The 23,119-nt window shown below is 36.2% G+C and overlaps 2 protein-coding genes across 3 annotated transcripts; one reads left to right on the forward strand and one right to left on the reverse strand.

Annotated features, from left to right (window-relative positions):
* Nucleotides 1-303: 303 nt before the first annotated feature.
* On the reverse strand, nucleotides 304-1,303 carry Smp_046500.1 (putative proliferating cell nuclear antigen; the record flags this gene model as incomplete). Of its 2 annotated transcripts, XM_018798081.1 has the most annotated exons (5): nucleotides 304-434; nucleotides 464-782; nucleotides 817-884; nucleotides 917-1,014; nucleotides 1,047-1,267. In XM_018798081.1, the coding sequence occupies 5 exons, from the start codon at nucleotides 1,265-1,267 to the stop codon at nucleotides 304-306; spliced, it is 837 nt and encodes a 278-aa protein (XP_018653058.1). The 2 variants fall into 2 exon arrangements, with proteins under 2 accessions (XP_018653058.1, XP_018653059.1); XM_018798082.1 differs by having other exon boundaries at nucleotides 417-782; nucleotides 1,047-1,303.
* A 10,179-nt stretch (nucleotides 1,304-11,482) lies between these two features.
* Smp_147110 (putative ankyrin repeat-containing) lies at nucleotides 11,483-21,678 on the forward strand (the record flags this gene model as incomplete). Its single annotated transcript, XM_018798083.1, has 9 exons — nucleotides 11,483-11,694; nucleotides 11,752-11,876; nucleotides 11,945-12,026; nucleotides 13,525-13,599; nucleotides 15,311-15,398; nucleotides 16,862-17,054; nucleotides 19,110-19,288; nucleotides 21,567-21,611; nucleotides 21,664-21,678. The coding sequence occupies 9 exons, from the start codon at nucleotides 11,483-11,485 to the stop codon at nucleotides 21,676-21,678; spliced, it is 1,014 nt and encodes a 337-aa protein (XP_018653060.1).
* Nucleotides 21,679-23,119: the final 1,441 nt, after the last annotated feature.

The following is a 23,119-nucleotide window of genomic DNA, read 5'->3' on the forward strand; positions in this document are numbered from 1 at the left end:
AATGCAATGTAGAACCTGGCACGTGTTTACTTAGGTTCCAACTGTCATGCCCGATTGGCACAGTGAAATGAGGTTGTTGAAGCAAGCCCCCGAGTAGTAAGGGTAGTGATATTATTGGTATTAGAAAAGATTAGACACAGAATGTAAGGTTCGAAAAGAAATTCAGATTGGTGAAATTTCCACATGGCATTTAGGAAGAAACAGTGAGGGCTACAACAATGAACACTGCTTTTCCAAACAATCAGAAGTATTTGAGATGACAACAAATTTAAAAACACGGATCATATTTAAGAAATCTTACATTTATTGTGATGTACAATAAGTAGGAAAATAGTCTGGTGAGTGTAGTTTATTTATCCTAGTCGGCGTCATCTTCGATTTTCGGTGCCAAATAATACCGGATATAACCCAGGTCTTCAATACCAAACTCCACAACTACGAGATAAGTTAAGTGTGCAATTACCTGCAGGGACGTTCTCAGTAAGAGATAATACAACTTGGCTAGAGAGTGGAGTGGCTTTAGTGAATATGTTGAAGTAGTGCAAAGAATAAGTCATGCTGACAGCCTCGTGCATTTCTATCGAAACAGACTCCTCGGGCTTGTCAGCGTTAGCAGATTGACAAAGCTTCACATTTCCAGTACCTAAATCACCGTTTGAGCTGAAGGAAACACCGTCTTTCGCAACTGATATTACGACGGAATCTCCTATTTGGCTTAAGTCTCGACATATCCGTTGTAACTGTGCGGAAGGCATTCGAATGATGCACTTATAATCAGTATCCTGTAAAAATATTTTTAGAGCAAAAAAAACTTACAGGAATACCCAGATGGTCAACATCTAAATCCATTAATTTAATCTCGAATTCCGATGACCTGTCTTGAGCTGAGAACATTAAAAGTCAGTGAAAAGCTTACATTTTGACTCAAAAACAAATGTCAGTGTATCCGCCTTGTCTCCAGCCTTTAGAGTGATTGCATCGTTCCCACTAGCACATCGTAGAATTTTAGACGCACTAGGAATAATGTGTATTACGTATACAAATACCTTGTGATGTTCAGGCCCAATGACAGATTCCTATCACATCTGTATGTCTCAAAGCCATCACTTCGCAGAAGCAACGACACCAAGCTCACATGTGCGTTATCCATAGCTTGTAAACTGATACCATTTTCTGTACAATCAAGAGTCGCTTCTTGTACGAGGTCTTTTATGGCATCAATGACCTTCTTCCATATATCAGCCTGTGTAAGCCTAGCCTCGAACATCCCGACAACTTCGAAATTTGTATTGCCACCAGTGACCTTTGTCTCCACTAGTAGGTTAAGATGATATAAACAAAGTGAAGTAGACTTTCTCGATGTGATGCAAAATCTATTGGAAGTTGCTTGTAAACACGCTCAGTCAAATATAAACCGGCAACTTTGGTTTCAAGTTTAGACAAGAGTGAATGGGTGTACCTGTATGAATGCAATTATACAATCCCTAGCATCAATAAAATATTATGGCATTATCCATTCATTTGGATTATTCATTCAAAGGCCACTGTCTAAAAGCCAAATATATCTACTAGGTCTGTTGCAGTCGCATGGACACATCAACTCAAACACGAGGGTTTCGCAGCAATAAATAAATCCCCAAAATAATTGGTTGTGTAAGTCTTCGACATAACTGCTGATCTCACTAGTTTTAACTGATAAACCGTAGCTGAAGATGACCCGTCACGTATCCGCATCAGATAACAAGTTGGTGCGCAGTGCTACGATCTCTTGAAACTACTAGGCAGCTAAGACCAAACGCATCCCGACATATCGATACTTTTCCAAATCTATCTTCGAACCCTCTTCATCTCTGACTTCTAATTGGACTGTGTTTGCAAAATTCGATTATATGTCACTTGTAAAGATGTTGTTGAACTTCAGACATCCATGGCGTCTTTAGTGGTGAGCACGACGTGATCTTGCACGCCAAACAATAAACTATGAATTTTTTCCTTGTTGGAACACAAGATGTTATTTTTTTATTTTTACACATTGAAATTTTCTTTTTGTGCTTCCGAATGTTTTTTCCCCGTCTATTTAATTATCATATCTTCATCATGATGGAACAGAAGTGAACACATTGAGATTACATGATATACAAACCCTAACGTAACTACCAAATTGACTAGAATAGTTACAGTCCAATTCAAATGGTTTATAGACGAAACAGAAGCGTTTACTTGACAGGCTTCCGTATCTAGTAGCAGTGGATCACCGATGGCTCCAGGTAAGAACCCAGGTGTGCTAAATGATCAAAGAGGAAACATATCGGTAGATTATAGAGAGATACTGTCATCATTCCTCAAGTATATGTCAGATTTCCTCTTCAAAGACTCCTGGGAAGTCAGTTGGACCAGCTTGACCGGCAACGAATTCCAGCGTTTGACTACCTTTAAAGAATAAATGATGTGCTTACAGTCCATTCTGCTATTTCGTGCCTCAAGTTTCTAGGTGTTACCTGACGGTTTGTGTTGCATCTGAGCCTAAACAGGTATTTAAGAGGATATTAGAAGTGTTTAGGATGCTGTAAGTTATCAGAAGGTTAACTCCAAGACGCCTGCAATCTAATGTGTAAAGGTTCAGAGATTTCAGGCGTTCTCCACAAAGCTGGAATTTGAGTCCCTACACTGATTTTGTGGCTTGCCATTGGATACGTTCCAATGTTTCATTATCCTTTTGGAGTGAGGGAGGAAACAGCATATTTCCATACTCTAAATGGGATCGAACAAACGTTGAAGATTAAGGGGAATCTTCTACAGTTGAACCGACAAAAAAATGCTCTACAGCGCTACCAGTGCAAAGTTTGCTCGAAAGGCATTTTTTCGCAGGTGGTGAGAGATTTTTTCTTATAGAAAATCATCATTCCCAGACCTTTCTCAACTAAGATACCTGTGGAGGGTGTTACCTACGATACTTTTGGAGGAGATTTACGCATACTAAGAAAAGGCCGTATTATCAAACCCTAGCGGACCACACTTGGTCATTCTGTAGCCTGAAGTTTACCATGATGCTAAGAAGCCGATTATTTAGATATGAAGTACCCCACTCAATTAATGTTGGCTTTGAAGATACCACCAGTATTGTGGTTTGACAACTATTAACCAGTAACACCTATAATCGAATCGTGCCCACCCAGTTAAAATCAGAAGTCAGAAGCGAAGAGGTTGGAAAGATATATTTGATGCGTTATCAATATATGGAGAAGCAGTTGATCTAATCTGGCCAGCGAACATAGATGTTTCCCACTCTGTGCTGTAACGTGATCTGGTATGGATGCATGACCGAACGCCTTCAGCTAAACAAGTCCACTGAAACTATTGTGGTCAGCATCTAATGTCGAACACTTAATGAGCTACTGATTTTGGGGAATTATTTACAGCTACAGATCACTCCCCCCTAGTGAGGTAGTGATGACCATAAGACGCGGCCAGCCAGAAGTTCAACGAGTTTGTCGTTGGTAAACACTCTTCTGATAGCTTGCTATGCTTAGCAGCGTCTGGTTGTCTTTCCTGGCTGTAAAGAGCCAGGAAATACAATATAGTAACCGTAAAGTGAAGTACAATCAAGATTTCGGTTCTTTATGAAATTCATCGTTCTTTTCCAGCCGTCTTGGAAAAGAAAAAAAAAGAACGTGTGAGTGCATGTCGAAATACACTCGTACTTGTGTAAGGACACAAGGTGAGCGGAAAAAAAGTGCACAAACTAATATGAGTGCGACAGCGTAAAAGCGATTGAAAAAAATTTATATTAAAAAAATGATACGCTTAATAGCAAAAAAAATTTTATTATTTTGAACTTAAAATATATAAATAAGCATATTAAAATTTTCTTATAATAAATAATGCAAAAGGAATTCGAGATAACATTTGTGTCCTACATGCAATAGTCGTTTAAATATTCTGGAAATCTTACTCTTCTTCCAGAACGCGTTGTCTTAAGTTTATTTTCCGACATTGACGAAGTATCAAGGTGTGTCGGCTATCGTGTGGGATACTACAAGTGTAGAAGACGTGTCGTTCGATTGTACTGAAGGAAAATCGACGTAGCTAGGGTTTCCTTCTAAGTACGCTGCCTTGAGTAGATCGATACTGATGCTATCGTTCGTACCGTTCTTATCGACCACATAGTACTTAGGTTCACGTTGAAGAACTTTGAAGGGTCCTTCGTATGCTGATTCGAGGGGTCGTCGATGTGAGTCTCGACGAACGAAGACGTGTGTACTATGTCGTAATTCAGGTTGAACGAAAACATCAGTTGATTGGGGTCGAGTGTGAGCAGGTTTAACTGAACGCATTGCGTTTGTAAGCCTGCTCGTGTGAGAGTTTAGGTCCATGTTCAATGAAGAAGACGAAGGATCCACGAATTCTCCTGGAAGTCGGAGTGTCGTTCCATAGACGAGTTGAGATGCAGTGTATTCAATGTCAGCTTTCACTGCATTGCGGATACCTAGCAAGACGAGTGGAAGAACGTCCGTCCACTGTGAAACGTTTGTAGCTAATAGTGGAGCTTCTAGTTGTCAGTGAAAACGTTCTACCAAACCGTTTGCTTGTGAGTGGTAGGTGGTCGTTCGGAAGCGCATGATCCCTAATAGTGTGATCAGACAACGGAAAAGCCAGATTCGAACTGGCGTCCGCGGTCTGTAGTGATGGTTGAAGGGCAGCCGAAATTTGCTACTTATCGTTCGACGAAAGCACGAGCCACTGTTTCAGCAGTAATGTCCTTAATCGGTACTGCTTCTGGCCATCGAGTGAAACGGTCTACGCATGTTAAGAGATATGAGTATCCGTTTGAATCGGGTAAGGGTCCTACCAAATCTAGATGAACGTGGTCGAAACGAGCGTCAGAGGTTTTGAGAGAGCTTAAGGGACATTTGCTGTGTCTTATGACCTTAGATTTCTGGCAGCTTACACAGGAGCGTGCCCACTCTCCCACGTCTTTATTCATGCCAGGCCAGCGAAACCGTTCGGCTATAGGTTTGACTGTTGCACGAGCACCTGGGTGAAAAAGATTGTGCAACGTATTGAAGACGTTGCGTCGATAATGTTTTGGTACTATTGGACGATCCCTACCTGTAGATGTGTCGCAAAGTAAGGTTTCCTTACCTGTTCCCATCTGCTTAATACTTAGTTTAAGAGTTGTCGAGGATAACTCATGCTGAAGATCAATGTCTTCTTTGTGAAGCTGAGCGAGTTTAAAAAGGCCGATTCCTTGGAAACTGTTCAAAGAACTTATATGGCACAAAGCGTCTGCAACTACATTGTTTGCTCCAGAAATGTGTTGTATATCTGAAGTAAACTGCGAAATGTGGTCGAGTTGTCGAGACTCTCGCGGTGAGTACTTGTATGAGGATGAAACTAAAGAGAAGGTAAGAGGTTTATGATCGGTAAAAAGCGTGAATTCTCTTCCTTCGATGGAATGTTGAAAATGCCGTACAGCACAATACATAGCTAGGAGTTCCCTACCGAACGTGCTGTACCTAGATTCCGCGTCTAGCAACCGTCTCGAGAAAAATCCTAAAGGTTGCCACGAGTTGTTAACCCATTGTTGTAAGGCTCCTCCGATCGCTGAATCGGATGCGTCTACGGCGATACTAATGGGCACTTGAGTGTCTTGATGAGCAAGCAGGGTTGCCTTAGCAATATGTTCCTTAACTGTGGAGAATGCATCTTGCGCGTAGTCATCTAGACTAATTGATTTTGCATTTCCACGAAGTTGGTCGGTTAACGGTTTCATAAGTGATGCGCAATTTGGTATGAACCGTCTATAGAAACTTACGAGACCGTTGAAAGTACTCAACTGCTTGATCGTGGTCGGTTCTGGGTAATCCAGAGTGGCCGCCACTTTGCTTCTAGGGGGTCGGATGCCTTGAGCATCAATAGTGTGTCCTAAGAAGTCTAAGGATTTGGTTCCTATTTGGCACTTCTGAATGTTTACAGTAATGCCATGCCTTTGGAGTCGATCGAAAACAATGTCCAGATGTTGGAGATGTGATTCTCTGTCCGGACTCGCTATGAGACAGTCATCAACATACGCATATACGAAGTTGAGACCTTGAAATACGTCATCCATTAACCTTTGGAAGGTTTGAGCAGCATTTCTTAGACCGAAGGGCGTTCGTAAAAATTTGTGAAGGCCGAAAGGGGTTATGATGGCGGTTTTCGGAATGTCGTCAGTAGCCATAGGTACTTGGTTATAAGCTTTAACCGAGTCGATTTTCGAAAAGACAGTTGTACCTTTCAAGGTAGCTGTCAAATCGTGAATGTGAGGCAGCGGGTAACGATCGGGAATGGTTTTAGCATTCGGACGCCGATAATCACCAGTTGGACGCAAATCATTGCTCTTCTTTTTAGGGACCATGTGCAAGGGGGTTGATCATGGGCTATTTGATGGTCGAATTATTCCTAAGTCTATCCTGTGATCGAATTCGTTTTTACCTGACCTTTCCCTTTGCCGCATGTAAGCTTAAAACAGACTCGCAAAAACTGTCATTAGAATTTGCGGGAAGAACGCTAACTTCTGCGCCAGTGTCGACGAGGTAGCGGACTTTTGTAGTCACATCCGTGACGTATGAGAGGCGGCGATGTTCGCCGGCTGCGGTTGCCGTTAACGCGTGCCGGCTGGGAAGTTTCCCGAGTTTTTATCCATCAACTTGGAGTTCGGGTAATTGCAGGGCTTCCTGCAATTTCTAGAAGACTTACCATACTGGTTATGATACCAGCACCAGTCGGGGTTATCTGTCTCTCGTGATCTACAGACAGATCGTCTACGTGAAACACTTCTACGCGGGGTTCTTGACCGTCTACGGTCACTACGTAATCGAAGATATCGGGTGAGTGTATGACATAATTCAGTGATGTGATTCTGGGTCGTTTGAGGTTTTTCTTTGACTGAAAAGACCCCGGCGTTAGTAGATTTAGTAATTTCTAAAATGCGGTCTAAAGATGCAGCCAGTTCGTCTACGGCGTTGTTTTGAAACGAGACCAGAACTGCTTGCACATGTTGAGGGAGTTCAGACAAGAACAGATGTCTGAATATTCCATCATTGAAAGTTTGTTGGCCAATAACTTCTCTCATCCATAGCAACATGTCTGTCGCAGAACCATGTTGCAGGTCGATATTATTAAAGAGTTGATCCAACCTTTGTCGATCGGTTAGATCTCCGCGTTTTGGTATCGATCGTTTTAAACTTTCGTGTGCGTGAGTCCATAATGCCATGCTCGCAAAAGTCAGTTTCTGCGTAGCAGAACCAGGCTTCGATATTGTCCGGCCAAAAAGGCGTTAACTGAATTGAGGGTGGGGGGATAGTCTTTAACTTAAATAATTTCGGTGTCTGTTCCGTCATAGCATTATGATAAACGAAAAATATATAATTAAAATATATCCGAAAACTCGAAAAAAGTTATATCACAATATATCAAAGTCAAATAAAGAAAAACAATGATTAATAAAGTTCCAAAAAGGGACAGACTCGCAGTTTATCATTTGGCGTACCAGATCCCGTCGGTCTCACCACTGAAGATACCACCAGTATTGTGGTTTGACAACTATTAACCAGTAACACCTATAATCGAATCGTGCCCACCCAGTTAAAATCAGAAGTCAGAAGCGAAGAGGTTGGAAAGATATATTTGATGCGTTATCAATATATGGAGAAGCAGTTGATCTAATCTGGCCAGCGAACATAGATGTTTCCCACTCTGTGCTGTAACGTGATCTGGTATGGATGCATGACCGAACGCCTTCAGCTAAACAAGTCCACTGAAACTATTGTGGTCAGCATCTAATGTCGAACACTTAATGAGCTACTGATTTTGGGGAATTATTTACAGCTACAGCCTTATACCCATTCGTTCGAGCTTATTGATAAGACCAGATTACTACTAATTAGACATTTGTTAAGATCTGTAACTGCACTGAACCAACAAGAAGAGAGCATAAAAGGAACAATCAGTTTACACAAACTCGACAAGAAGGTATTGGACATTGTATACCAGGGTCAGGATACCAGGGTCACTTAAGTTTGTGGGTTTTCGAATAGTTTGGATGTAATAAATTTAGGATTTTTCCTATCATATTCTTACCCTTTCCTTGACCGTTGTGAGCTACTTACGCCTTCAGCCTGTTTGAATCACTGAACTTAACAAATTGGTTCGAACTGTAGGGCTGGAGATGTTTCTGATTTTTGAACTAGCACACATAAATAATAAACTGCTAATCGTTTCATATCCGCTTCTGACTATGAATTGATTTACTTTTTGTCTGATTACATCAGAAACCTGACAAAATAAAGCGTTCTCTTCATTTCTCACTTTTCCTGCTTGAGCAATAACTGCACTTAGTACATGCATCAGCTGTTTCTCTTCGTCAATTAAATCTCAGAATGTATACAGACTGAATCTAAATTTATTAACCATCAGATGTTATCCAATATGTTTTCATGTTCTTAGCCAATATTTAGTGTAGCTGAACTTTTGGAAGATGGAGTCAGAGTGTGTACAGCTAAAGCCAATAATTTTGAAAACGTGCATCATTTTGACATCTGATAATATTTTTCATCAGAATAATCCGATGTTTTCCATCTTTGTACTAAAAATAACATTCACTCAAGGTGAGAAACTTAGAATTTCAAAGTGTAGGAACACTTGTGTTACGGTCATACCCATCCTCAAAAAAGCTGCCAACTCAGTACTCGATCAAGTATAAAAGGTTGTAAAGGATAAAGTGAGATAATAATGGTGAAATATTATAACAGAATGGCATGTAACTACTGAATATGTGGAAATATTTGGTTTCCTGAGCTTTTGGTACTAGGATAACACAAGGAGATCATTCAGGTGTATAAATGTGGAAATCGAATTGGAAAACAGTTATTTGAATGAAAATTTAAGTATTTCGAAGGCTGGATTCACTAGTCGCTACAGAAAATCAAGCTTAACAGAACTTTGGGCTTATAATTGACTCAACAGCGTATGCATGTTTTGGTAGAAAACCAATGACCCTAATTTGACCTATGATTTCATTCAACTTACTTGATCGATGAATGTAACTAACACATCTATGACCAAAAAAAGAGAGAGAAAAGGCAAGGACAGTTAAAATAAACTTGGACGGTTGCTATTTGAAGATGTTAACTATATGGATATAGAAATAAACTGGGGGGGGGTTAGTGTTGGTCAACAAAATTAATACTTGAAATGTTAACCAAGAATTTATAGTATAATTTTGATGCCATATCTGCGTCACGCCACCGAAGTCCTATAACTTCAAAAGTGTTGTTTAAACGTACAGATGAATGTCTACGGTATTTATTACAATAATTGTTGGTAATCCCAAAACCCGATAATATCAAATTAAAAACTGGTACCCATGCAAGAAACTTTCTTTATTTTTATTAGTTATCAATGTGAAAATCCCTTTGATCGGCTACCATCAGCTCAAATAAGTTCAAATAGATTCTATAAAAGTCTGTACACTCGCATAAATGATAAATGATATTCACTTATACTATCATCATTGTCCTGTCCTACGTTTGAAACATATTTCTATTGCTTTGCTACGAAAAATGCACTTCCTTTTAGGGGTTAAGACGCTGAAACCAAATGCAATATTCACTCTACTCCACGTATTCTGGGAAAGTAGAATGATCTACCATTGATCAATTTTAAAATAGTAACATCTCATGAACTATATTTATATGCAAGGTTTGTTATTTAAATTTCCATTCACAAATGTCAGATGATAAAGTTCAAAAACCATACACGTTAAGTAATATCAGGTTTCAATGAACTCTATACTGTGAAAGTTTAAACTAAGGTAATCGCATTACGGTTTTCCGAACTTCATAATGCTGATTTATGGTTTGAAAGGCTGTTATCCCCTAGATAATGGACATAAGTCCATGTAGTTTTAAAAAAGTATCTATCAAAATTGCTTTTATTATAATTAAACCTATAACTCTTCTCAAATGATCCATCATTAGCGTAGTGTTAGTTCTTCAATTTTCCTCATAAACCTAGAATATTTTTATGTCATGTAGATAATTAAATAAGAATACTCCCCTGATCAACTTTTGTTTTACGGTTTTCTGAACCGACTACTTCACAGTGCCGAAACATTTAGTACTGAAAGCAACAGAAAAATCAATCTACAGAATAACAGAAATAATATAATAACAAAAAACACAAACAACATTTTAAATTTTTATCGTTAAAATGGCAATAGTAACTTTCCGTCCTTGAGTTTATTGAATGTCTTTCTATAGGATTTAATCGATTAACTACATGGCCCTAAGTCCGTTTTGACCTGGCTAAATGGAGCATATTTCATGGAAGGTTGGTGGTTGGGGTTAGGGTATGTGGAAGCCAATTCATGACATAACAACTTTAGGTTAATCTTAAATCTACTCAAATGTTCAGGCCATTTTATTTACAAAAAATTTTAAATCTCATAGCATTTTCACAAAATGTTTGACACTTAGCCAACTGTTCAGTGATGATGATTTATGAATCTTCCCATTCATTACCTTGGACAGTCAAATTTTCATTGAATCTCACCTCACCAGTCTGGCTGAAATAATAAACAGAAAAATAAGTTCTCCCTTGGGAAACAATTTTTATTTCTGGGACCAACTGATTTTGTTGTTACTTTATCTCAAAAATGTATGGCATCTTGAAAACTTTAAAATAGTAATATAACACAAAATGCTTGTATGTTTTCGTCTATATCTTCATCAAACTTTATTATCTAGCGATATTTATATGTGAGTATGAAGTCAATCAAAGAAAGCAATGAAATAGGTTTCACAACTATGCATGATCAATAAAAAAGTAAATAGTACAAATTAATAGCAGGCCAAAATACATACTATTAGCGATAAAAGTAAACATAAATCCTTTATGAATGAACAGTCGGTAATATAACTAACTACGTTTATATAAAATTTGGCCGACTGGGAATAGCAATTAGAAATTGATTATAAGTATATGTATTCTCAGTTGGCTGAATTTTATATGCATCCAATTAGTTAGGTTTCTGACAGTTTATTCAGAAAAATAGCTGATTCCATATAAAGCTAGTTCGTGAAAATGAATTATTAGCAATTTTATGTATTCTACTTTTTAGACATGGTCAAGAATAAAAAGATAACCTTATCATTCCATACATCTAGATAAGCATGTTTTTTTTGAGGATGTAGTGATGTTTGAAAAAACCTTTAGTAATGAGAGTCCTTTGAACTTTATATCTATCCCAACGTGGATGTAGTTTTTACCATAAAAACCAGTTATACAGCTATATTGTACAGCCTAACTTATAAATCTCATTGTTGTCAAGAAATATTTGTCTAGTATTTTGAAATAATTTAGTATTTATAGCTGCTTTTTCTGTATTTCTAGTATTTCATCATGAAATAACATGTAACATTCTTTTTATTAGGATACCGGAATGAATAACACTTACTCCAAAGATGACGAAACCCAAGGGAAACCATCCCCGCCAAATATTACTAGTGTAACTTATGGGAATGTAGAGCTGGACTGGAAAGACTACTTGGATAAAATCCAAGAAAAAATGAATGCACAATCTAATAAAATCAATCCATTAGCTGAAGTAATTTTTAAGAAAGATTCTTCAGAAGACTGGGAAAGTGGATATATGTAATCTGTTATTTAAAAAATCCCCAACAAAATTTTTTTCTTTCCTCAATTTTCAAGTGGCTACGATCATCGATGTACATGCAAAAACTTAGAGCCTGATACACCATATTATTTTCGAATGCGTTTTAAAAATTTGAAAGAATTTGGAAATTGGAGTGATGTGGTACATGTTCAAACCGATGGTAAGCTTATTATGATGATATTTTCAAACAAAAAAATGAATTTCTATACAATGTGTTTCACATAATAGAACTTCCTGTAACTGGTCATGAAATACATGTTGCTGTAAAACAGGGAAATGTCATACGTTTACGTGAGTTACTTGAAAAAGAGTAAGTTAACTGAACTACTAATATTAATAGTCACTTAAATCTTTGATAAATTTAAAGAGAATTTTAATATTACTAGGAGATATAAAATAGTAATTTGTGTGGTAAATGTTTAAAGGTGGGTAGATGAATCCTATAAAAAGTGATAACTTCGAATCTCGTGAATGCGGGATCGTGGATGCGCACTGCTGAGGAATCCCACATAAGGACAAAACGGCCGTTCAGTGCTTCCAGGTTTTCCATGGTGGTCTAGCTTCAATTGATTCATGATTTCAACTATGAAAATAACTTTATTATAGCCAAAAATCGACGAATTTATTTGGGAACTTTGAGAATAGTCTCATTTCTAATGAATTATAAGCTGACTTTATGAATTATTCAGACATAATTTTATTGTTTGATTAGAACAGTTGAAAATATAAACCATTTCGGTAATGTAACATTAAAGATCTTTTCTAGTCTTTGCAATAACCTAGATCATATGCATTTTAAATGATTTTGATGTGGGTTTGTTCTCTAAGCTGAATGGCTCAGAGAATAAACCCACATCAAAATCACCCACATGAGTTACAAATCTCCACCGTCGCATTTTAAATGACTTTTAATCATATTTATTTTGATGTTCAACATTCTATTTATTAATGTGTTGTCCTTCTCAGACAAAAACTTTTCACTACCCAGCTGTTTTGTCTCTTGATAACTGATAATTTGACATCTTAACGTAAAGCACTTACCTTTTTTTGATTCATCATCTGGAATACTTTAAACGTTTTTACACACTCTGTTAGAATGATCATAGCAATTATTGAATAATACGTTCAACATCAGAATTATATAAAGCTTCTTTAACAAGTTCCATCTACAAGACTTTTTTTGTAAAGTTGATCATATCAGTATTAGATTACTAAATCACTTCAAACTCCTACTGAAAATGTTTATCTTGTAGTGGTGATTGATATGTTAAAGCCCATATACCATATTATAGCTTCAGGACAAGTCAATTCTCCTGTCCATTATGAGTCATGTTTTCACCTTGTTAATTATTCGCTGATTAACGCCGACTATTTTTATATGAGCGTGTGTGTACACTTCTTATCCCATTCATTGCATGTCTGTAACTTATTCTTGTCTGACTATAAATATTGATAGACGTTTGATAAATGTGAGTTGGCTTATCCGCCATCTCCAATGCGTGTCATTTTTGTTTCGCTTGCTGATATTTACTAATGTACTTATAACTTTCTGATCTGCGTCATTTGTCAATAAAATTGTAGCTGCCGCTTCTCTTCACCTTCTGATTTTACGCACCGTTAAGATTTGTATTATAATGGTTATCGAGGTGAACGATTAGCGAAGCACGGCACTACAATCTATTTGTTAACAAACGTATATTCTCATCTAAAAATACAGAAACTTTCTATTATTCATTATTTTGGTTTTCATAATAAGTCATATATTACTTACTTTTAAGTGATATTTATTTCGACATTTTTATTCCTAGACAAGCATCCATTGAAGCGTTAGATGAATTAGGATTTACTGCTCTTATGTACTGTGCCCAGCGAAATCTTCCAGAGTAAGTCTGCTGAAATTAAACTTGATTATGAATCATTAACCACCAAAAAAAGAACGCTATAAATAATTTCGTCCTGTAAATGCATTACAATGTACATACATAAAACTTTACATCAGAAACAAGATTGATAATGTAATTCGATTATTGGTCACTTTTTGATAAAAACATGACTCGTAATTTGGGGAATATATTCATGTTAGTAGGTTCATAAATATTTCCTTCTCTTTTTTTTCTACCCGAAGTTTGTGCTGATGATGTCGTTTAGAAGGACGATAAAAGCTCCACGACCAAACCATCCAGCTCAGAGAACAAACCTACATTAAAATCACCCACCTGAGCTACAAATCACCTCCGCTATTTCCTTCTCTCTACATAACTTATTATTTGGTATTGTAAAATCTCAAAAGATGTCTAAATATCCATCATGGACTATTTTTAATTAGACAACGAACAAAAGCAGTTAGAAGTCAGAGAAATAGGATTGTTTAAGTATGATATAAAACTACAAAATTTAGCGAGTTTTGCAACTCTCTATTATTAAGGAACATGCATTTTCTACGATATACTAGTTGGAAGTCTTAGATAATCATTAATGAATTTCTGTTGAAAGAACCTTGCTAACTGAAAAGTACTAAACCACTGTTTTGTCATAGTTGTGCACTCATTATAAATCATTATTGACGAACAACTTTGATATATAGAGATTTCTTGTCAAGGAGGAAAAATGTAATGGTTACTATTGCTAGTGAATATTCATAGATAAGTCACAGTAAAACATAGATGTAGTCTTCTAATTCGTTTGAATTTATCGGAAAGGGGTATTTATTTCTTTAAGCATATTCAGGATGTCTTGGAAATTTATGATAGCACCACAGATTAACTTCTTATTTGGACACACAAGTCATGCAAAATGTAATTTTGTTTTGTACAAAAATTGGGTTTCAATTTAGTGTCAGAAGGGGTTTTGTGGAGATTTCAGTATTTTCATAGTTGAATCGCGAGTGCGGGATCGTGGCTTTGCACTGCTGAGGAGTCCCATAATAGAATGGAACGGCCATCCAGTGCTTTCAGGTTTTCCATGGTGGTCTAGCTTCAGTTGACTCATGATTTCAACTGTTAAATTTAGTACTCAATTCTTCAGTGTCTATCGAAGTTTATGGACAAAATGATTTGATTGGATTGTTAACCAGCACTTGCAAACTAAGTAAACACCGATCTACACTGATCAACATATTTATCATTTAAACAACTCATAATGAACCTTGCAGTTATCTCGGTTAATAAAATGGAGCGTCGGGATAACAAGTGGATGAAGTAACTTAAATATAGTTCAGCTTATTGAAGTGTTTTTTTAAATACCTCTTAAAAAATTTGAAAATCTAAGAACGATAGGAAATTTTCAGACGATATTACAAACTATCCAGTACTAGTGTCTGTTATTCATTCTTTAGTCGGTCTAAAATTCAGTGACATTATCGATTAATATTCTTTAGATTCAGAACTTTTTATTGTATCCAATTAGTAAGTATCATTAAGTACCTGAATTCTCTCTTGATGTGATTTTTGAAAGTAAAGACTATCGATACTATTCCTAGACATTAATAACAATTATGTATAATAAAATATGTATATTAGAAAATAGTTGTTGCATCCACATTATCTACAGTGTCCATCTAGTAACTGAATGCTTTCTTCATATTTTTTTTTACAGCATAATGTCAATTTTACTTGAAGCTAATGCAAATACGGAGACAGAATCAAGTACAGGGAAAACTGCGATTATGTTTGCTGCTTTCAAAGTTAGTAGTTTTGTTTTAAATGAAAACTTACTTACGGTTAATTTTGATGATATACCATCAGCTTACTTCATATGACTTCTTAAAAAGTAACTTTCAAGAAGCGGAGATAAAAGGGTAATTCGCAAATTAAAGATATTTTACATTTGATCAGAATTGCTGCGACGATTTGATGATGTACGCTATAAGATATGTTTCAATCAAAATTAACTAACACTCCCACACGACGATGGTCTTTATTCACAGAAATTCGTTCAATAATCCATGAAAGTTGTTACTATTTGTCCGATTCTTTTATATCTGTTTTGCGATCGGTTGATCATAAGTTCTATGTTATTTCAACTTAGGTATTCCCCTTATGCCTTGGATGAGATCGGCATAAGTGAGAAATCGAAATCTGTACCTCACTTTTAAAACTATTGATTACAATTTTGTAGTTAAGAACAAATAACAAGAAAATAGTTATGGCTAATTGTTATCATTTCATGTAATTACTCCAAAGTATGTTGAAAGGATTTTAGAAGAACCTAAACCAAAAAGATGACAACACTAGATAGCATCAACAACTGTAAGATTAGATTGAGTCTGAAAGTATACAATCCTATATTTGAGGAAACTTTAGGAAGAATGATTGGAAATCACTTACACTGGGACAGATGCATTCAGTTTTAGTCTTTATCAAAATCTTGAGTTTATAATTTCATAAATTATATTGCCCAGTTTTATTTGTTATTTTCAAACTATCCTCTATTTGTTTACCTGTCAATTCTATTATCATTAACGATATTGTTAAAATTTGAACTATTATACATACGTACGTGGTTTTAGATCACTTCTAATCGACTAGGTAGATCAGGATTATGGATCTAATATTTACAATGTAGTTTACACAGGTTTATTTATGTGCATAAACTTATTATTTCATGTTTATCATTTATACAGTAGGTAGTCGTAGAGTTCATCAAAATAATACTACCAATGTTTACAATACATGGAGTTGCTTCAATGAACTAATAAAACACACTCCTGTTAAGAATTCCTGAAATCTGCTCACACTATATTATACATATATAGGATCTCGTTTTATATCACAATCAAACTCACTAGCTATATCATGTGTGTAAAATAAGTTAACTAACAAACAATTACATTACTGAAGTTCGACATTAACACCGTTGGATGCCGGCTCAGTGGTCAAGCGCTCGATATAGTCCTTATGACAAAAGTTGATATAGAATAAATGGAATGTGTCTCTCAGTGGAATCCATGACGCTCATGGAGTCATATGTGGTGCTCATCGGCTGGATGTACCTGCAAACATTACTGGGTTGGATTCCCAGAGCGAATATCAACTCTGGTATGCAAGTACATCCAGCTGACGATTTTCAAGTAAAACAAAACGCTAATCCTGGATTTCACTGCTAACAACTATTCATATCTGCCTAAAATAATGTTTTCATATTTAGGGAAACATTGAATGTATGGAATTACTACTTGAATATGGAGCTGATGTAAATCACTCAGATAAAAATGGTTTGACCGCTTTACATATAGCTGTAGATGGAGAGCAACCAAGAGCAATCAGACTGTTGGTTAAATCATCTTCTAATTTAGAAGCTAAGGATAACAATCTTGGATGGACGCCTTTATTACGTTGTGGTAAATTTATTTGATAACTATATATATACTTTTTAAAAAGGAAATTGTATTTTTAGAAATCTCGATGGTTTAAATTAAAATAAATCCAACATTTCACTCGACAGTCTGGCCCAAGTTTATTTTGTTACTGAAGGAAGCCTAGACCAGATGTTTGATCTATTTTAACTTCAATAGCCGAAATTTCTTAGTTGATATTAGTTTATTATGAACGTCGCATTCAGTGTCTGCAATGTTCATGTAAAACATGCAAGTTATGATGATTTTCTGTAAAAGGTTCTCATTTTATTAAATTAGTGTAAGGATGTTCGTAGTTTTTTTTACTATCTCTTAGATTAGTAGTATAAGCTGTTAGGTTAAAAAAAGAATCTGCGTTCTGTCGACTTTAGTCATATTAGATGCTGAAGTTGATCCAAACCAATACTATGATCTGTTGAGTTGGACACAGTAACAAATGTTATTGTGAATTTTCTTCCCTTAATAATATTGTGATATGACTATGCCACATAAGTGACGCAGATTGATACTCATCACTGTGTTTTATAGAATACTATATGTCCTATAATGTTGACTGATTTCACTGTCTTTCTTAAGAAAAACACTCTCACTCAAAGTTTCACCTACTTCCCTCTTACCTATGTGTTACTATCATAGTATGTGTTATTTTATATTATTCAGTTATAATCAATCCACTCGCTTATTAGAAGCATCTTTTATCATTTAGTGTCTTATCTTTCATCCATTTAGTATACATCACAACTTTAGGATTCACTATAATACCTATGAAAACTGAAATTTTTGCAAAATCAAACTACTGTGATATTTGAATTGATCAATCTCCGTAAGAACGTAAAATCATTAAGAAGACCTCTTAATATAGAATAAAATTTTGAGCAAAGAACAATTTGGACAAGAGTAGCCATGGAATCTAGAGTTGACACTTTATTTAGAACAGATTAGAATATCATATCACTTCTGAATACCAACAATGAGAAAGTAAAAATCTTACAACTAACAATCCTATCACATCTGCTGAATATTTCGAATGCTTTTCAAGTCAATATTATACTACGCCTTTTGAGTATAAACAAAAATCAAGTTCAATATGAAAAACCTGAAATGTAAGAAAATCTTGACTGACGAATCCCAAATAGGATAATATATTACAATTTTCTATCCAGCAGCAGTAGGTCTCAATATAAACAAAGGGAAAAGCAAGACTCTCCGATACAATACAGCATGTATTAATCGAAATACACTTGACGGAGAAGCTTTGGAGGATGTGAAAACCTTTACATATCTAGGCAGCATCATCGATGAACACAGTGGATCTGATGCGGATGTAAAGGCGCGGATGGGCAAAGCAAGAGCAGAATATTTATAACTGAAGAACATCTGGAACTCAAAACAATTGTCAACCAACGCTAAAGTCAGAATTTTCAATACAAATGTCGAGACAGTTCTACTGTATCGGGCGGAGATGTGGAGAACTACGAAAGTCATCATCCAGAAGATACAGGTGTTTATCAACAGTTGTCTACGCAAGATACTTCGGATCCGATGGCCAGATAATATCAGCAACAAGTTACTGTGGGAGACAACAAACCAAATTCCAGCGGAAGAAGAAATCAGGAAGAGGCGCTGGAAGTGGATAGGACACACATTGAGGAAATCACCCAACTGCGTCACAAAACAAGCCCTTACATGGAATCCCGAACGCCAAAGGAGAAGAGGAAGACAAAGAACACATTACGCCGAGAAATGGAGACAGACATGAGAAGAATGAAGAAAAATTGGACAGAACTAGAAAGGAAGGCCCAGGACAGAGTGGGTTGGAGAATGCTGGTCGGCGGCCTATGCTCCATTGGGAGTAACAGGCGTAAGTAAGTAAGTTCTATCCCAAATATCAGAATTTCGTCTCTAATATTACGAATGGTTAGACAGTCATGTCAACGTATGTATCACAAGTGTTATCCAAAAATTCCTATTTCAAAATTTATAGATTTCACTGGAAGTGCATTAAACGGTTTCACTTTTATTTTTCATACAAAATAATAGCCGCTTTAAAAAATAATGGAAATGTAGAGGTAGCCAGAGAATTAATTAAGCTAAATGCTAACATTGATGCACAAGATCGTGACGGTAAAACTGCACTACATAATTGTATTCTACTTGGACACATTGATTTATGCCGGTTTCTGTTAGAAAACAATGCCAATAAGAATTTGAAAACTAACGTAAGTAAACTTTTTGGGAAGTCTTAAGTATTTTGTTTCATTGTTGGTCATCAACAAACGCAAGAAGCCATTTATTTAAGTAACTTTATTAGAATATTGTGTATTACGAACTGAAATATCTTGATTATCTGAACGTATTGTGGTGTGGTCTACTTATATCTACATTAGTATGTGGTGATGGTCAGATATAGAATGTATTTTGGCAGAAGATCGATAAAGAAAGAACAGGAATGAAGCTCAATCGGTATGAAAATGCTAATCAGTGAAATCAGAGAAGATGGACTGATATTTGCAGAAGGAACAGTGAAGATTGAGACAATTGATTGTTGTTTTGCAAATTAACTGTTTACTGTATGGTTATCAGAATTTAGTCAGATAGTCTGTAATTTGTGCTCTAATACATCCGGTTGTTCCCAACCGGTGTCCTGTTTACGTCAGTATTATATACTTAGAAAATAAGTTAATGAATGTTAAATTTCGTCAAAGCATCCATTCATTATGTTCGTATACTGTGACTCTGAATACATTGGTAGAGATCCAGCTAACCATAATAAAGTTACTTAGAAAGACAATATAGTTGACAAACACCATTTTTTAATGTAAAGTATGGATTAATTTAAAAATGACGACTTTTCGTCAACTAATACATTTAAGTAGATAAGCTACTCAAGAAATCTATCCATATCTATCTATCTATGGGAAAGAACTTGAGAGTGGACCTTACCTTGGTTTCTTACAGTTTTTAATCAATTAGCTTTAAGTATCTAGGATGAAGTATTAGATCAAAGAATTCGAATCAAACAAAAAACACTTAAGAAGTTTTCTAAATAGATATTACGTAAAATACTGTAGATACGACCTGATAATACTTGTGTATTCTTCGGACTGATGTTGAATAGTGACCGAATTCAGAGGAAGATTGATACAGAACTTACAATAAGGTTTGAAAGTACATTTCTCACGGTGGAATCAGTAATCCTAATAACGCTGTAAGAGCACAAACAAAATTACATAAGTACATTTCATAGCAGACTCACTAAAAAAACAGGATGCCTGCTTGCTTATCGGACATAATCTAGGATATCAACATACTATAAACATGACGGACAACTTTCTAAAATGTCTAACTCCAAATAAATGTAATAAACAAAATCAAAATGATCAATTTTTAGTGGTGAAATTACAACCACCTTCCAATGAAATAAAACAGTAACCTCCTTTCACTTTTTTTATCTACAATCACAAATCAAAGACTTTAGCTAGAGAAGGTTCTGTTCTCCCGTGTATATTAATATTCATTGAAGAGAATTCAGATTTTAGAGAAGGCAAAAAGATTTAATAAATTCACTACATTGAACAAATTATGCCATCCGTACTTTATTTAAATTAAGAAAACTATCTAATATAGGCTCAAACATATTCGCGGAATTTTTGAAGTGTGACATTAAACAGTTGGATACCTGCCTCAGTGGTCTACAGGTTAAGCATTTGCGCGCGAGACCTACAGGTCCTGGGTTTGAATCCCGCTAGCAGGGTCATGGATGCGCACTGCTGAGGAATCCTATACTTGGACGAAACGGCTGTCCAATGCTTCAAGGCTTTCCATGGTGGTCTAGCTTTAATTGACTAATCAATTCAATTATGAAAAAGAATACTGAATTACTTAGACTTAGATTCCATCAATAATAATCTCTTTTAGTTACCATTAGTTTCTGTCACAAAGCATTTTAGTGTAAGTGAAAGCACATATTACTTATTATCTTTCAGTCATTCAAATATTCATAAGTTTTACTTCCTGACCTTCAATACAGGCTTTAACGAAAACAGCAAGTTGATTTAACTAAATGGTTGTTTTTAAGCCCAAATTTACATCCAAGTGCCTTCAAATCATATGATTCTAGTGGAAAGCAGTGACCAGTGGAGTTCAACCAAGTCTGTTGTAGAGATATCAACTCACTGAAGACAATTGGAGGACGGTTGCTTAAAGTCGTGGATTGGTTGAAGTTAGACATTAACACCATTGGATGCCGGCTCAGTGGTCTATCGTTTAAGTGCTCTGGCGCGAGACTGGTAGGTCCTGGGTTCGAATCTCGCGAAGCGGGGTCGTGGATGCGCACTGCTGAGGAGTCCCATAATAGGACGAAACGGCCGTCTAGTGCTTCCACGTTTTCCATGGTGGTCTAGCTTCAATTGACTCATGAATTCAATTATGAAATTACTAAATTCTCCACAAAACCCCTTCTGATTATTCTTTTTTCATCTGTATTTGTAATTGTAGAATGGACATAATGCATTGGTACTAAGTGAATCTGTTGGAAATCAAGTAAGTAAGATTCATTTCATTCAACGAAAATTCTTTTTTTTTCCAAACTAGAAAATTCAAAAATTAATCAAAGAATTCGTCAATCATAGTAAAACTTGGTAAGTATGTTTCATTATATCATTGTATAGTAACCATTGAAAGTTTAATTCAAACAAATATTGAACCTTAATGATAACTTAGTTATTTATTCCTAGTTCTAAGATATTTAATACATTAATATAATAAACAAATAATCATAATTAGAAGGGGATTTTGTGAAGATTTCAGTATTTTCATAGTTGAAATCATTAGTCAATTGAAACTAGACCGCCATGGAAAACGTGGAAGCACTGGACGTCCGCGAGATTCGCGAGGCGGGTTAGTAGATGCGCACTGCTGAGGAGTCCCACAATAGGACGAAAAGGCCGTCCATTGCTTCCGGGTTTTCAATGGTGGTCTAGCTTAGATAGAATCGTGAATTCAATTGTGAAAATGCTATAATCTCCACAAATCTCCATACTGATGCTAAACTTTCACTTGGAATAATAGGCAACCGTTGAAAGCAATAAAAACATTTTATCCCACTGTAATCGTTTATTATTCATATTCTTTTATGGTAATTGAAGCTTTCTAGTGGTTTATTATTAACATCTCTTTATTGTTTCATAATGAGAATTATTTTTATACGTAAAGTTGGTCTGTGGATAACGTTTTGTTCAATTTTAATTCTTGGAATTGACGTATCTAATAGAAGAAAAACAGTATTCAAATTAATATATTTACTAAATTAAAATACATACTAAAACCGTAAAATAAAAACATTATCATACTCATTAAAAGGCTAAGTAAACCATCCATTTATTTATTATTTATTTATTTGAACACATAAATATTGGTACAGGGAAGCACCAGATACATGTGCGCCTCACAAATCTCATTTGTTTTGTTTGAGGGCTGTGATACTGCCCAGGTGCCCAAACTCAAGCGGGTTGTTTTCTTAGGGGGCCACACCCGGAGCCTTTGACCGAAAGATCTGATCCACAAGGCAGTGGAGCATCGTAAGGGGATGCACTCCCATGGTAGCCGGTGACCAACGATTCATTCATGCACCGTTTGTTCCTTCAGGATACTGGAGCCCGTGTACACCATTGGTTTGGAATCAGAGTTTTCCAACTCCCCTATGTGGACTTGCCGTGTCCACCAACCCGGTTACAGCGCCGGAGTTTCGCTTTTCGTCCTCTCAACTTTGTAAACAACACCCCTGGTGTCAGAAGGCAGTGAGTAGGACTTCCCTGGCAGAAGCTGTATACGCGTGGTCATGTGAGAGCATTTCGAGAGGGAGAGCGGACTCTCACCACCCACAGCCATACCAGGGCGTTCTGGGGCAGATTAGATTTGTGTGGCGCATATATATCTGGTGCTCCTTTGTACCAATATTTATGTGTTCACATAAATAAATGAATTTCCTCTGGTCAGCTGATACTCCTCTATTTGATCGTCTTGACTTCCGGATTCTTAGATTGTAAGCA

Source organism: Schistosoma mansoni, chromosome 6 (genome assembly GCF_000237925.1).
Source record: "Schistosoma mansoni strain Puerto Rico chromosome 6, complete genome".
In the NCBI taxonomy this organism is placed as follows: domain Eukaryota; kingdom Metazoa; phylum Platyhelminthes; class Trematoda; order Strigeidida; family Schistosomatidae; genus Schistosoma; species Schistosoma mansoni.